This window comes from Copadichromis virginalis, linkage group LG6, assembly GCF_057382275.1.
Source record: "Copadichromis virginalis isolate Kocher_CV1m ecotype Utaka linkage group LG6, C_Virginalis_male_GT1.1, whole genome shotgun sequence".
Taxonomy (NCBI): domain Eukaryota; kingdom Metazoa; phylum Chordata; class Actinopteri; order Cichliformes; family Cichlidae; genus Copadichromis; species Copadichromis virginalis.
Genome location: NC_140623.1, coordinates 29,021,775 through 29,038,502, shown reverse-complemented (window position 1 = coordinate 29,038,502; position 16,728 = coordinate 29,021,775). Strand labels below are relative to the sequence as shown.

Here is a 16,728-nt window from a genome sequence, read left to right as displayed (position 1 = left end):
TGTATTCTTTCTGAACCTCAGACTCACTAAGGAAATTGGCACTCACAAAGAGATTTCCTAGAATACTTAAGGCAGGCTTTTACGTCATTGTTCACTCTGATACAAAATATCACTCACTTGCAAATACACTAGACTGTAGAAAATCTATTCTCCTGTGACTTTCAGGTAAACCCTTCATAATTACATTACTCAAATGTCCAGAGCTGCTGTGATATGTACACACACAAATGCACACATGCCCACACACTTCCTGCTGCATTGCTTTGTCTTTCATTTCCTCTTCTTCTTGATCTTGTCGCCTACGATACCTGCTTCTGTGTTCTACTAATTTATTCTTCTTCTAGGGAAACATCTACTCTGGTTACAATCAAAGCCCGAGCCCAACAAAGAAACAGAACTGAATCAACAAAGCCTCATTGGAAATGCAAAGACTAGAGATGAACTGACCAGACGGTGCTCAACACATAAACAGGTGTGCAATTAAAAGTCAAACACACTCATCATGAGTAAAGATCCATAGTTCAGCAAAGAAAAGTGGGGGGGGGGGCACCACAAAAACTAGCAATAAATCACTTTCACCCAGCTGAACATAATCATTTCACAGAAGCTAGCGAAGGAAAAGTGGCTGTGGCTAAAGCTAAAGCAATTCACAGCTCTGACTCATCCACAAGCAGGCAGCCCTGGCAAGAGCCAAGGTAATGGGAATGAGTTTCACCTAATTTTGTTTGGTAAAGGAAACTATGTCAACTTACTGCAGTTTGGGGAAATTTTTAAAGATTAATCATTTATTTTATTATGAAAATAAACATTTTCCCTGAATAAAACTTGATTTTTGTTTGTACATGCTTAGAAAGAAAATCTGAATTTGTAAAAATCTGTATCTGCAGGTCACGCTTAAGGAAAAATCAGAATCGGACAAGAAAATTGCAATCAGTGCATCTCTAGATGGTATAATCAGGCACGGTCCTGCTAATGGGAACAGGGATCATGTCAAAGACAAATGTTAGTGCTTCTTTTTCAGGGTCAGAGTCATTTAAAATCAGGCAGTGATTCCCTCAACAGACTACTGAGTGACATTAATTTGAAATTTCAATGGAAACCAATCTTGAGCGTTAACAGTCAAAAAAAAAAAAGTGTGCGTCTCTGGTTAAGACTGAGCTTTAAATGCTAAATAAAATGTAAGAGATGCTGCCTTTGGCATTTTGTTTTTTATTGTCATGATATCCAATTAGTAGTCAAGCATAAACACAGACCCACACAGACTGACAGGGAATACACAGATGCACATGTTTTTTTTTTAAACTTCCGTTTCTAATTATTGTGATAAACAGCTTTAGACAGGCAAGGCTAACTCTTACAAACGCCAGGACATCTGCTGTTGAGATAGCAGCGGCAGCATTTTGTAAGGCATACACAGTTGAAGCAGCCACGAAGGCACGATAGAGGATAACAAATCCCCTCAGTGCAGAACAAGAAAGAAGAGCATCAATCACAGTGACAGAGGACTATTTCCACCCATGTTAACTTATTTTAGAGAGAGATGTGGGCAGAGAGAAATATTTTGGAAAGAGGACGCAGAATGCTTGCTCAGTCTGCCTTCTCACATTAATGCATTCATTCATCATTACTACCTTAAGTAAAAGAGTGTGAGTGTGCTCAGAGAAGGGAGAAATCAAGGAGAGTATAAATAACCAAAAGTTGTGGTTTTAAGAGTAACGTGCACCAAAAAAATTAAGCTGCAAAAGTAAGCTTTTAGATTACACCTTCAGTTTAATGAAGTACCCTTAATCCACAAGCAGCGTAGTCTTCCAGGCCTAATGTCTCGCTCATCTCAGGCGTGTCTCACTACCTTCCCTATTTTTAACAGTCCTTTGCTAATCCATTCTCCCTCTCTCCTTCTTTTTCTTTCTCATCTTACTCTTTGTCCTCTAGCACTACTGCATACATATCACTATAATCCCAATCATTCATCATCATCATTTCATCACCTTACTTGCTTTGGCTTCTTTGCCCTCATTTATCGTATGCAAGGATAAATGGCTGCCTTTCACTCACACACAGCCTCTGTCATGAATGGCTACTGTACAGCTTCAAATGCAACCTAAATGATACTGCGGTTAAAAGAAAATGCTGTTATAATCAAAGCAAAAAGACTTACCTTCTTCTGGTCTCTCCACTGTTGCTCCAATTTGGCATCCAGACGATTGGCAGCTGTTGCCCACTGTTGTGCAAGTCGCCGGATTCGCCGCTTCATAAAGCTGAGGGACTCCTTACCTGTCCCAACCTGGTCCAGCAACACAGAGAGGTCTGTACGGAAGGCAGCCTGGGAATGTGAGAATATAAAAGGTAAGCTGGTAACAAAATCAGGTAAAGTGTAAGATTTGGGCAGCACAGGGCTCACATTTTGAGCTCTGTGGTGCCTGTTTTGTATTCTACAGCAGCATGGGTGTTCAAAGCTTTGGTTATACTGCCAGTAAACACCATAGCTATGAAGGTATGTCACGGTAATTCAGCAATACCTGCAAATGCAGGCTGGTAGCCAAACAATAAATAATTTTGCCATGTTTTTCCTCCCATCTGCAGCACAGAGGGACTAAAATTCAGTCAGCTTTAACACTCATAACGTACTATTACATACCAGTACTACTGTTACTAGTACTAAGTACCACACGTAATATTAAAGTACTTCTGTCAATGAAATATACAAGGAGCAGCTATGAGCAAATGCAGTCTTTCTAACTAATGCTTTGAGTTTTCTACTCTAAAAGCTTTGGTTCAGCAATGTTTTTATAAAACACAAAAATAGTTCAGTTATTTTTGTCAGGGAGTCGATTGGTCTTCATTTGTATTAGCATTCCGGTTAGTTTCTAAAGATGTCGTTCTTAAGACAGTTATTAAAAGAAAGGAAAAGTGAAACTGCAAACATTGTGCAGGCATCACATTTTTAACTATTTCAAAGACTCGTGATGCGGTCTGAGTGAGAGAATGTGACTGAGAAAGGTGCCACTATATTCAGATTCAGTGCACAGTTCTGTCCTTGTTCCCTATTTTGAATTTCAAAATCCATAGTCCTGTATTACCACTGCAACTGAAGGCACCGTCAGGTTTGCTGTCAGAAAATGTATTAATTTTTTAACATTAAAAATCAATCAGTATTAGCAGCCGTGGATGAGGTCTGCTTTAAATAGGGCGTGAGCAGGGTCAGACACCTTACTCAACTGTAAGGTTTCTTCTGAAGAAAAGGACTGTTAAATTCTTTTGACTGCTACTCTGGACATTTATTAACAGCTCACCGACCTCAGGCTAGTTTTTTACATTTCTGTTGTTACTAACGGCAGCCTGAAATCATAATACAAAGGCTGCACTTTCAGACGAAATGGCAGAGAGAGAAAAACAATTTTTTGAAAACACTATAATTATGGTACAAACATGCCCTATTTGTCAGTTCCAGCAGTTAACTAACACAATATTGCTTGTCTAAAGCCATTTTTCTTCTGTGGCACTCTGTTTTCCACCATCTTGACTCAACTTTCTTTCCCCTACAAAACTTAAAATTTGATTTTTTTAAGTTTAAAAATAAAAAAGGTCTTGAATCAAGGACACAAGAAAGGTGAATGAAAGCAGATATTTCCAACCCTTAAAGTAAAAACCTTAGCAAACAGAAATCTGGATCACAAGTCATTTGCTATCTTAGGCTTGCACGGAATCAAAAGCTACTTCTCCAAACAAGCACATCTTAATAAATAACTTACCAGCAACATCACCTCGCACTTTACATGCTTCCAGTACACAAGAAATCAGCAGAGCCTGCTGCTATCTTTGAGTCAGTGCTGCTCTGTCTGTCCTGCAGGAGATGCTTGTTATTAAGTCTAACTGACTGAGGGACAAATTAAAGTTTCATCCAAGAACATTTTGTACCGAGGCAAGTAATTAACATTTAAGTATTCCATCTGCTGACCAGATGTTTGTTTAGGTGCCAACAGCGTGGGAAAGTGTTACAATAAAAGCCTTACAAGAAGTAAGTATCTACATATTTGTAACATGTTTTATTCATGTCATGAGACAAAAAAAAAAATCAGTTTCTTTGATGTTTCACTATAAATGTTCTCAACCACTGAAGTACTGGAAAAAATACAGTCAATACAATATATATGAACAGAGTGGCAGTACAGGCAATTTCTAATTTTTACTTCTTTCTTCTGGATTTTTTGGCCCTTATTTCACAGAATTTTACGAAATTACACATTTTTAAGCAACTGTGGCACAGATTCCCTTTGTGATTTTTATTAACACATCATCTTCACATTGCTGAGCTGGTGAGCCAAGCATCATCACTTGTGGGTTTATTGTACATTCATCAGGTGTCAGTTGGCATCCTGTGTTTCTAATAGCACTACTGCTCCCTTACTTGTCTCTTGGGGGACTTTGCTGGCTGTGTATGCTGGGTAGGGGGGCTGCTGTGGTTCCTCCAGGCCAGTGGGGGGCAGAACCACTCCACCTCACTCAGGTAGATGAGGAAAGAGCAGTCTGAACCATCAACACCATAGAAGGCATAGCAAGGATCTGATGTCCACCGTGCACGCATCCACTAGAGGACACACAGGAAGAAATATGTATACACACAAAAACAGAAAAATTACTTACCAAAGATTTAATCATCTGACTCCAATATATATATATATAGCTATATTATATATATATATATATATATATATATATATATATATATATATATATATATATATATATATATATATATATAGATATATATATATAGATATATATATATAGATATATATATATATAGATATATATAGATATATATAGATATATAGATATGAAACAACAATTAATAACTCACAACTGTCTTTCTGCAACAGGACAAAATAATGGTAACAAAATGTTTTTAAATCATTTTCTATTAATAACTGCACATTTATAAAATTAGGAAGTTCCAGATTTAGGTGTGACCAGCAGAGGAGCTTGGTCTGCTGTGTAGAAGATCAGCTGATGGTAAAACTCCTAAAGGATGTGTTGATAAAGCTGGTTTTAAGCAGGCTGATCACAGGTGCAAGCTGCTTTGAAACCCATCGTAACTCTTTATTTAGTGTCATATTTACTGACACTGACGCCTGTTATGTTCTGTGCTTCTTTCTTCTTCTGGCTTTTCATAAAGCCAGAAGAAGAAATGGAAATCTAACAGCTGGGAAGTGTGCTTCATGTATGCGTGAGGAAGGGTGGAGAGGTCACATTACAGAGCCATGCCGCCAAAACCAAATTAGTGTTGATAGAAATCGTGTTATTTTTTCTTTTAGATATAGTATCTTAAAGTTTATTATTTAATTGGGTAGTTATACCCTCATTAAGCCCAAATCAACTAGTCAGTTTCACACAGTGAAATGAAGAGAACAGCTAAATACTCACATCTACTTTTCCAGGACACTCTGGGAAGCGAGGGTCTCTCGGCACTTCACACTGACTTGACGACCCATCTCTCAATACTGAAAAGACACAGTGAGTGAACTTTTGCTTCCAGATTAAAACATCAATCTGTGATTTATAAGCTTCACATTTTACAGAAGATATTTACATTTGTAAATATCCAGTTAAATGATCAATTGACTTACGCCTGCTGTGAGTAAAATTAGCCACAATCACTGATGCTTCATTAGTCTACAGGCTTGAAGGCTTAGTTCACTTAAATCAGTTGGCTCTAATGAGAATATTTATTCTCCAGTGAATATAACATTTCCAACAGCAATCAGCCAATGTAATACTATCTATCAGCTCATTTATCAGCATATGGAGCTTGTCAAAGTCTCTTTAAAATTCCAGCCTCGTTTCTGCTAATCGATTTATTTACTCAAAATGACTAGACATGAACTCGTCTGACCCAAAGGCTGCCCTCTGAGAACCAAGAGGTTACAGCATTACTCACAGTAACAGCTTCACTCCGCTTGCCTATGGAAATTTCATAGCAATATTCACTTCCTTCCATAACACAATCATTTACTGTTTATGTCATACATGCTGTGAAGTGCTCATAAATCTCCGTGGTTTTCCCTTTGCAGCCTTGCAACATATCTACTGCAGTGCACAATATTCACTGGGCCTGACAAAGCAGTCTGTCTCCCGCTGCCGCCAACCATCCTTCAGTTACGCTAGCAACTACGTCTGCTCACTTAGGCTGCACACACTGCATTAATTGCTCCAATGACTTAGTTAACTGCCTCTCTGCTGCCGATGTGAGAAGAAGGGAAGACTGTGTCCGAGAACCATTGCAGTTAGATTTTCTCGCTCTTTCCCCCTCTCTTTTAAATCCCCTCCTTCTCTCCCTAGTTCTCTCTCCGGACCATCACATCTGTCTTCTCTTAGATTCTGTCTGTTTCCATTTGCCTAATGAAAAAGAGACATTTCTCTACATAAGTCTTCCCTGGGGCTTGTCTCCATCAACTGAAAACATACACGGATTGGCTGCAAATGTGATTACAATAGCAACCACTAAGGCAACAACTGAAAATGTGGTCAACTAACAAGATAAAAACTTGACTTCTGTCCCTTCTAGATGGAACATAAAAGCCTTGCCAGTGTTTGAAGGGAAGGAAATTCTAATCACGTCTTCTAACTCTATTTCTCCTGTTGTTTCTTCTCACACATGCCTGACCACGAGATAAATAAACCGCCACTGAGCCGTATGATAATAAAGTCTGCCAGCAGTGTTTCAATTCATCTGTGATTAGAGAAAGCAGCACTGTTTTCATTTTGGCGTGTGCCATTGTCCCTGCAGATGCAGAGGCGAAAACAAAAGGAGAAGTAATGCTCATTTATTCTCATGTAAAGAGTTGAGCAATTAGCCTCAAGAAAAAAGTAACAGAGGAAAGTGGGCGGATATTTGGTATTACTGCGGTTTTGATTAAAAAAAAGTCTGTTGTGAACAAGACAACAGAAAACCACACAGTTGGATAAGAGCTGACATTTACAGAGATGACCTCGCCTCAACTTCAGAGCTTCCGTGATGATTCCATAGCCTGAGTTTATTTCTCTCGATTTTTAATTTACTGGAAAAAAACAAAACAAAACAAAAAAATCTGATATGACTGACTACAGAAGATTCTGGATGTTGACTCAAATCAAACATCTCATTTTTTTCATGGTGGTGTTTTTGACTGTCTATTTTAATCTAGTATAACGACCCATTGTCCAAATACTTTCTACTATGTTTTAATATTTTTGTGTCAGAAGGTGTCAGACAGAAGCTCTGCTAACTGACACGGTATGAAAACTGATTTGTGTCAGTGATAAAAAACAAACAAAAAAACACCCGAATAACAGATGTGTGTGTGTTTCTGTTTCTCCTCATTCCTTTGCATGTGTGGGTCTGCATATTTGTCATCACAAGCTGACAGCTGTTCATGTGTTCAGCTGTGCTTCAAGTTGTAAATTACTGATTACATTTCAGTGGCTGATCTTATGCAGTGGTGCAATGTTTGCGATGCACTCTTCACATTGTGTGAGACCACGTATACCATCACTGGTACCAAGTGTCTGCCAGTCCCCTCCTCTTTTATGTGTACATTTTTATTGTGTATAATGACATTGTACGCAATTGTGTGTTTATTGTGCATAATGCAAGCCCGTTTCCCTTTGGGGTAACTACGTTAATCAATCAGTTTCTTAATGTAAATCATAAGAGTGGAGCAGGCTGGATGAGAGTGAGGTGCGTCTTGTATACTTATTTATTGTTCTTGTAATATCCCTGTGCTGTATATTAATTTATGATGTTGTCTGCAATTGTAGTCAATCTACAGAACAAGGAAACCAATGATAAGCTGGATTTTACTCACACATATTGTAAACAAACAAGAAGGTGAAACCATGATGATAATGATACTGTACCTCTGCCTTGCACCATACTGTTTTGCAATATCTGCTCCACCCTGATGGCCATGTTAGAGACATTCTGGGCGATAGCTTGGATCCTCTCCACCAGGCTGGCTGGTTGAAACCTGTAGACACAAAACACCTGGACTTAGAGTGAAGAAACGCAGGTGATCACGATGGACAGATGGCAAAGTACAGCACTTGTGTTACTTACACACCTGGCAGCAAAATCTTCAAGCAACCATTGCCATTCACCCCCATCTTGTGCATTGACATTTAGTGCATTCCCTACTACATACTCTTTCTCCATTCATTCATTCATTCACTCATTCATTCATGGGCTAATGACCCTCCTCTCTTGTTATTCCACTTCTCCACTTGTGGTTTCTACCTCTTTCCGTCCGATTTGTGCCAACTCCCTTTTCTCTCTTACTTTCCGTTGCAACTCCCCCCCCCCCCCCCCCTTTTTTTTTTTTTTTTTACATCTCAATAGATGTAGAAGTGTTAGTAGGGGATGCAAATTAGTAGACACATGGTTGGAGCGTGAAATGGGAAAAGACCTTCACTGTTAATACCACTTCCTCTCTGGGGTGTGACACTTCCCATTCACATAATAAGATGTGTGGGAAATGTGTGCGTATTATGTGTATATGTTTCAGTTTTCCTTCCCAAAACATTAGACTGCATGGTTGCACGTCATACAGTGCAAAGCCAAGCCTGCACACCCACACTGCTGTGCCCATTATGTCCATTTAAATGATTCACTTGCAGCATGCAGCATGTGTCTGTGTATGCGTGTGCCTTCCTGTCTGACTGTATTGTCTAATCAGCAGATGTATTAACCCTCATTAAAGCCAGAGGCTTGAATAAAGCACAATAACTCATCATCAGGGAAGATAATACAAATTATTGATCATGTATGTGTGTATATGTGTCTATATAGCATCATCACATGTCTGCTGAACTAAATTAATGCTAACAACAGCAACTAAATAAATAATAAATGATGGGGCGGAGGGAATATGAAGAAATTTTTTTGTTGCTTTACAAAGTGTAAACAAAGAACAGGACAGCCATCAAAGTGACAGGGAGTCTCCATGCTCCATTAACATCTTTGTAAGTGTCACTTGTAAGCTTCACTGCCTATGTTTGCACCCTCTTTAATATGTTCACTGCAACAGAGAATCCATTATTTTTAGGGGTATGTATATTTCAGGGACAACAGCTGTCACCAGAATGTAGAAATGTTGTAAAGTAAAGTGATGTGTAGTGGTTTGGTTAGGTGAGGTAAAATTTTGGCATACAGCACACTAACTTGTACGTTTGTCTGAATAATTCACATTAAGAGCAGCTATGGAATTACTTTTTTCTTTTTCAATAAAACTCTTGAAGAGTATGTACATGTTTGGAAAAATATTTTTCATTTTACATAATTTCTGTTTGTCAAAAAATTCTGTTCTTTAAAAACATTTTAAAGAAACATCCATTATTAGACAGTAAAAGTGAGTTTTGCTTCCAGTACCGAGCTAAGTATGAGCCACCATCCCAACTCCATCCATCTATTCATCCGTCTGTATCTGGAGATCTATCGATCAACCGGCAAGGACCTATTTTTAGCATTCTTTGCCCAGATCAGTGACCGGTTGATCAGCTTTACATATTAGTGGTTCGGTAATGAGGTTCATTTCAAGCATGTGCAAAACATACACAGCGGTGTAAGAATACTTGCGTATAAGGGATCATGTCATTAGTGTAAGTGATGACACAGAGTTCGCCAAAATAAAACATGGGGGAACCACTGCAAAAATGTTAATAACAACAAACCTAATGAACTTCACCCATGGACATTTTAACCACAAGTCAGTATCTTGAGGATGGGCAGTTGCTAGGATAATCCGGTCGTTAAGTCTGACGTCACTAGCCGTGTCTGGACCGAAACTCCGCTGCAGGTCCATATATCAAACGATCACTATGGCATTACTGAGAGTTGAAAAACTGTCTAAAGTCTTTCATCTTTAATAAAATGATCAGCGTTCTGCTCTACCAGGTGTAACAATTGAATTTAACATCCAGGCATCCATGAAAACGGAATTTATGACATTTAACGGCGTTAGAAGTTAGCAGGAATTTAGCTCGCTAGCTTCTATCTAAATACAATATAGCATGTCCTGACTGCCGGGTTTTGGAAACAAATTAAAACGTACAGCTCTGCTATCACTTCCAGCATAAATGAAGACAGAAAACTAAACAGCAGTAACGTTTGTAGGGTTACTGAAGTTTGGCTAGCTTGTATATAATGATGTGCTACATGACCGCTAGCGACACAGCTATGTTAGCATAATATAAACAAGCTAACTTTTTTTCCACTCGATAAAAGTTTACGTGAGTGTTCTCGGTGGTCAGGAACAAATGTAATCGCATGGCAGGATGCTGTAAAAGGACCAAACTTCAGCCAGGATATCAACTGAGATAATCCATCCACAATACGAGGTTAGCCATTCATATACTGCTGCATGGGCTGGGCTGTAGCTACATCCTAAGGTTTTAAAAACTGAGCTTAAATAAATGATTAGCGGTAATAAAAGCCGAGGGAGGTCAACGGTGATCACTGACTGTTTTAGGAGCTTTTTGAGATTAAATAGAAGAAAGTGCAAAACATTAAAAATGTTAACAACACAAAAGCCATATTAAACGCAGACTACTTTAGGCCCGGAAGTAGGATTCGTCACGTAAATCACTTAACGACCGGATTATGTAGGCAAATGGAAAAAAAAAGAAAAGGGTTAATGTCCTGTTATCTGGTGAAATTATAAAGATACTGGAAAGTTACGTAAGTGACTTTTACTTGTTGTATATAAATTTTACTTTTATTTGATAAGGCACAATATGTCAAGTAAAGGTGGGCGTACAGCAGTTCACTTTCAGTTAATTATTAGTAACAGTAGCAGAGCCATTATTATCTGTTGTTTCAGAGAAAAAGTCATCTCCAGTTCTCACATTACTTAGCTATGCTTATGCATTTTATATATATATTTTTTTAAGCGCCGCATTTCATGTCAGTTTTGTATAAAAGGATTTTAAACTAGAGCTTAATTAAGATCAATTATTGCATGTATTTTTTATTGCCACAAATTATACTCCGCACATCTAACTAACTACAGAGAAAACAATATCCACTGTATTAACAAACCTTTCCAAACACACTTAGCATGAATGTGCTCTGTAGCAGTTATAATAAGAGCTTACAACAGATTATGATTTCAGTCCTGTGTTTCATTGAAGTGAGGAAAATACACATTAGTAAATTGCATCAGTTCAACTTATTATCTTACATTGTCTTACAATGAGAACCAGGATCATTTTAGGTTATAAAATTCGACTGAAACATTAATATTATTTTAGAGAGGATTCCACAAAAGTTCCCAGCCGAAGAAGATAACACAGTGCTTGGTAAGATAGGTAACCCATCTTATGTAAGGCTCTCTTTGGGGGGCTTAACTGTGCAACTTTGCCTCATGGAACATGACCTTCTAATCTCAGCTCTAATTTATGCTACAGTGTAAACTAATCTCGAGAGATGAACACACAGGGAAGGAGAAAGGAGACAGCCAGAGCGGGAGAAACTAAGGCAGAGATGTGGATGAAAGAGCAATAGAAGCAGCTTGCACAATGTGATCCAGATAGGGCAAAAGCAATGAGGAAGACATACATAGACTGGGAGAGTTGAGGATAAAATGGAATAACACTGGCATGAAAGGAAAGGAGATCAACCATCCACAGCAAACAGACCACGAGTGCCAGAGGGACCTTTATGTTAAGGAAAAAGAGGATAAAATAAAGACATCCCCTGTGCCTTCACGAGGAAGCAGCCAAAACAGCTTGACTGAAACATTAAACGATGATTATGATCAAAGAAGTACAAGGATATACATATTTGATGGTTGACTGTTGCACGCTACTTGCAATAAAGTTTCCTCCCGTTTGATGAATGTAGACAGTTGGCTCTTTTACAAATGAGCGGAACAAGACAGAAATGAGGAAGCGCAAAGGGAAAACAAAACGGGAAGAAAGTATAGGGGGAGAAGAAACGAGAAGAAATTCACAGATGGAGCCAAGTAGAAGTAGAACACTCTGAAAATGAACTGGCAGCAAGAGAAAATCAATGTTAACTAGAGGGAGGCTTTCTAAGGATACAAATAAAAATCTGTTTTCATGTACTTATTTCTCTCTCCCTCCCATTCTGCTTAATGACTTCATCCTCTTAAGGGAAGAGGACAGCTCTGGCAGCATCCCATCAATGAAAGCTATCTGAACAAAAGATCCACATGACAAGGTGTTAGCTTGTGGGTTTGGCTGGTGTTTTTTTTTGTTTATGCTCATGTTGTCTTATGCCACCCAGTTTCATGGTGTTAATAGACCAATTTTCACAAATACAGACTGGCATATATGCCTATACACATGTATAAAGGCACAAATAAAGTGCTTGTGCCACCAAACGATTGATGAGTTTGAAGAAAAAGAATATGAATTGTATGCTATGATTTTTGCAGTCATCAGACATGAATAAATATGGCAGATTTTGAGGAGCCTGGAAAGAAAAGCGACTGGACTTCTTTAGGTTTCTTGAAAGCGTTTCACCTCTCATCTGAAAAGCTTCATCAGTACTAAAACGAAATCAGGTATTTAAACCCAAATGGGAGTTGTTCCTTTAAAAGGGTCATTGACCCACTATTGATCATGTGCCTCATCAAAAGAGCCAAGGTGTGAAAACCCATTGTGAGACCTTGACTTGCCCTACCATGTGACCTACTGAGATCACCTGACACAAGTTGTGAGTGGGCAGTAACCCCTTGTGGTGTCCTCGGATCAAAAATGGTCCCTAGGTGAATGGCAAACAAGCATATGGGAATCCTGAGGATCTCAAAACTGCATTGTAGGTGGAAGACAGTTGGTGTTGTAAGCCACCCCCCTGTTCAAAGATGGTCATTCACAGAGGGAATAGGTGGCCTCTTTCACTCCTCTTTCAAACCATCTGTCCAAAATGTGAACACTGGCATCCTCGAAAGATTGGCCTTTATCTTTTAGATGCAGATGTTGTGCCATGCGTTTATGGAGTGGCTGTTTGGTTTCTCCAATGTAGAGGTCTGAGCATTCCTCGCTGCACTGTACAACATACACTACGTTGTTTAAAATGTGTTTGGGAGTTTTGTCTTCGGGATGAACCAGTTTTTGTCTGAGGGTGTGGGTCTGGAGTGCATTGGGATTTCATGCTTTCTCTTATATACCTGCTACAAGGGATGACCAATGATGAAAATGTTGTTGTATTTGTTATTCTATATGATATCCTACCCTTCTGTAAAGAAGTGCAATCACTTTTTTTTTTACAAGCTCCTTAGATTACCACAACCTGGACGACTGAGAACAAGTCAGAGGACCTGGACATTACAGACACTGTCGTATCCCTGATAGCTCAATAACATTGAGTAATATTGGCAGACTGATACTCTTAATTGAGATCATCTATAAGCATCTTATAGAAAACAAATCCTGCTCCTCACACACGTCTTAAATAATCAGGCCCAATCTTATCTTAATGGCCTTGTAGTACCATATCACCCTATTAGAGCACTTTGCTCTCGCACTGCAGGCCTACTTGTTGTTCCTAAAGTATTTAAAAGTAGAATGGGAGGGAGAGCCTTCAGTTTTCAGGCCCCTCTTCTGTGGAACCAGCTTCCAGTTTTGATTCAGGAGACAGACACTATCTCTACTTTTAAGATTAGGCTTAAAACTTTCCTTTTTAATAAAGCATATAGTCAGGACTGGATCAGGTGACCCTGAATCCTCCCTTAGTTATGCTGCAATAGGTGTAGACGGCCAGGGAATTCCCATGATGCATTGAGTATTTCTTCTTCAGTCACCATGTGTTAATAGACCTCTCTGCATAAAATCATACTCGTAATTAATCTCTGTCTCTCTTCCACGGCATGTTTTTTATCCTGTCTTCCTTCTCTCTCCCCAACCAGTCGCAGCAGATGGCCGCCCCTCCCTGAGCCTGGTTCTGCCAGAGGTTTCTTCCTGTTAAAAGGGAGTTTTTCATTCCCACTGTCGCCAAAGTGCTTGCTCATAGGGGGTCCTATGATTGTTGGGTTTCTCTGTATGTATTATTGTACGGTCTGCCTTACAATATAAAGCTCCTTGAGGCCACTGCTGTTGTGATTTGGTGCTGTATAAATACAATTGAATTGAACTGAATAGAATTTATATAAGAGTATTGGGCTTTTACAATTTAAGAGCACCTTAACAGCACATTGGATTCTCTCACCCAAGGGGAAGGATCTAATGTTTCTGAAACTTTCTCAGTCATCAGGGCTTTTGCACCATTTTAACATCAATACCTTTTAACACCTCAGTAAATACAAATTAGGACCAAAGAATGTCAAAATGAGCCAGAAATGATCCCAAAAATGACCCAGAAACCTGGGTCAAGTAAAACATTATGCCCTCTCATGTAATGTTCATGTAGGTAGGCTAAAGGCTAAAGTAACTAAAGAGACAAATCAAATATTTTGAAGCTACTTTTGAAGCTACCTGTCTCTGTTCACTGACTACAAAAAAACAAACAAACTTTAAAGCAAGTGAATCCAGGAAATTAATTAAATAGGTGTTTCGTTGTTGATTACTTCCAATAGCTGTTGTAGAAAGAAGGCCCCAGCAGTGAAGAAGTGTAGCTACTGATGGAGCCTAGATGTTGCTTAAGGGAGGAGAAATTGGTGAAGCAATGCCAGAGTAGTGATCTTCCTAGTGTTTATGCCTAAGGGCAAACTTACCAATCTAGCGGCAATCTACCGACCCTACAGCGGATAGTGGGAACAGCAGAGAAGATCATCGGGGTCTCTCTACCCTCTATTGAGGACATCTACACCACACGCTGCATTCGCAAAGCCACCAGCATTGTGGCTGATCGGACACACCCCTCTCACACACTCTTTACACTCCTGCCATCTGGAAAAAGGTACCGAAGCATTCGGGCACGCACATCCAGACTGTGCAACAGCTTTTTTCCACAAGCCATCCGTCTCCTCAGCAAAAAGGGACTGACTGATAAACACGCACACGCACACACACACATACACTAACATTATCACTCAGCTTAACTCAAATACCTCAAAACATTGAGACTGGACTGTAAATGCTCTTTTGCACAATATTATTACTAGATATATTATATATTATTATTTTTGTTGCACTAACTTGTCTTGTAGCACCTTGGTTCCTGGAGGAACGTTGTTTCGCCTCACTGTGTATTTTTAAACTGTATATGGTTGAAGTGACAATAAAGCCAACTTGAACTTGAACTTATCCACTGCACAGTAAAACCGAGTGAATCAAATCTGCATCCTTTCCCCCTCCCTCATCTTCGCCTCCCATTTCCTCTGTCCCTTTCCCTCCCTTTGCTTCTTTTTGTACTTTAATGAGTGGCTGCCCTGTGGGCGAATCATAGGCTGGGGCCTCAGACATCAAGTCCCATTCACTGCTACATTGGAGTGTGTCAGCACCAATGAAGCTCACATTGTGATGGGACTGCCGCCCAGTGTATATGTGTGTGAGTGTGTGCATGGGTGTGTGTGTGTGCCTGTCTGGCCTGGATTTGGGATATGTTTTTATAAAGTGCTTTCCTCCCATTTGTTCCTCTCCCTGCTGGAAAAAAATCACACTTTACCACGTCACTCATTCCCACTTTCCTTGCTGACACACACTCACTCATTCTGTGTAGAGCAGCCGGAAGAGAACGTGCAGGGAGGAAAACAGGAACGTAGAAAGAAAAGTGAGACAGAGTTATTAAGAACAGGGCGGAAAAGAAACACAGGAAGTATATGAGAGGGGAAACGATTGAGTGAATGAAAATTACTGAACTAAAGAGGAACGTTAAGTCATCAGTGTTGTGATAGTCACTCTGGTGTGCATGTGTACAGCCATAATTTCTGCAGGTGCACAGATCTGTGCACTTTTCTCAGGATCAAACTGCTTTTTAGCAGGAATGACCTCACATTAACTAATATGTGCACACACACACATACATATTACTCCCCATCACAGAAGTTACGATTACGAATACATGGTTGTGTATGTGTGCCCATTTCTATCTGCCCACCACTTTCCTTTGTTTCTTATTCTGCATGCTGAATCAAAACTTTCATTCCAGCTATCAAAACTCCTCCACTCCAAGGGTCTCCTAAATCTGAAACAAATTTCCAAAAAAGAATAATGATAAAAAAAATCAATGTTTTTTGTGATAACAATGTGTTCTGGATTAGATTTTATATTACTCACAGAGCACCAGTGCTGAGTTAAACTTTGTAATGAGAGAATTGAAGAAAGTTGCACTGCTTGTAGAAAAACTTGAGTCAATCTCTAACCTTGATTTTTTTTCCTTGTCTATTTTGTGGGTTTGCTCTACAGCATGACCAATAGAAATTGGCTGCTATCCTTGCCTGACTTTGGCATACCTAAAATATACTGGTGTAAATATGCTGCAAGGCTTTAGGTATGAGTCACACAGTGACCCAATACCTCAAACTACTTTGTGAAAATTGTTGCATTGAAAGTAAATTTCTATTATTGATATCAAACACAGTTGAAATATATTGTATGTACAAAACTGCTCACTGGGCTTTGGAAACCAGGAGACACTGTAATGGATTTTTTTTTTTAATGAGTGGCTAAAAGAACAGTCAGTAAGATATAAGACTTCACAGTCACATGAAAATAGTTTTCACATGATTATATCTCCTACTTTACCCAAATACACCCAAGTCCTTGCATTTCCTCCTTGGCAGGTTTGTGGAG

General features: G+C 39.2%; 1 protein-coding gene across 1 annotated transcript in view; it reads right to left on the bottom strand.

Annotated features, from left to right (window-relative positions):
* Positions 1-16,728, bottom strand: part of LOC146708029 (alpha-1,6-mannosylglycoprotein 6-beta-N-acetylglucosaminyltransferase B-like) — a 113,408-nt gene that overhangs the window by 52,510 nt on the left and 44,170 nt on the right. Inside the window, exons 4-7 of the mRNA XM_085459720.1 lie at positions 7,897-8,006; positions 5,425-5,501; positions 4,409-4,588; positions 2,159-2,323 (exon numbers count right to left, since the gene is read on the bottom strand). Of these exons, the coding sequence (XP_085315846.1) occupies positions 2,159-2,323; positions 4,409-4,588; positions 5,425-5,501; positions 7,897-8,006 (532 nt within the window). The remainder of the gene's footprint in view (positions 1-2,158; positions 2,324-4,408; positions 4,589-5,424; positions 5,502-7,896; positions 8,007-16,728) is intronic.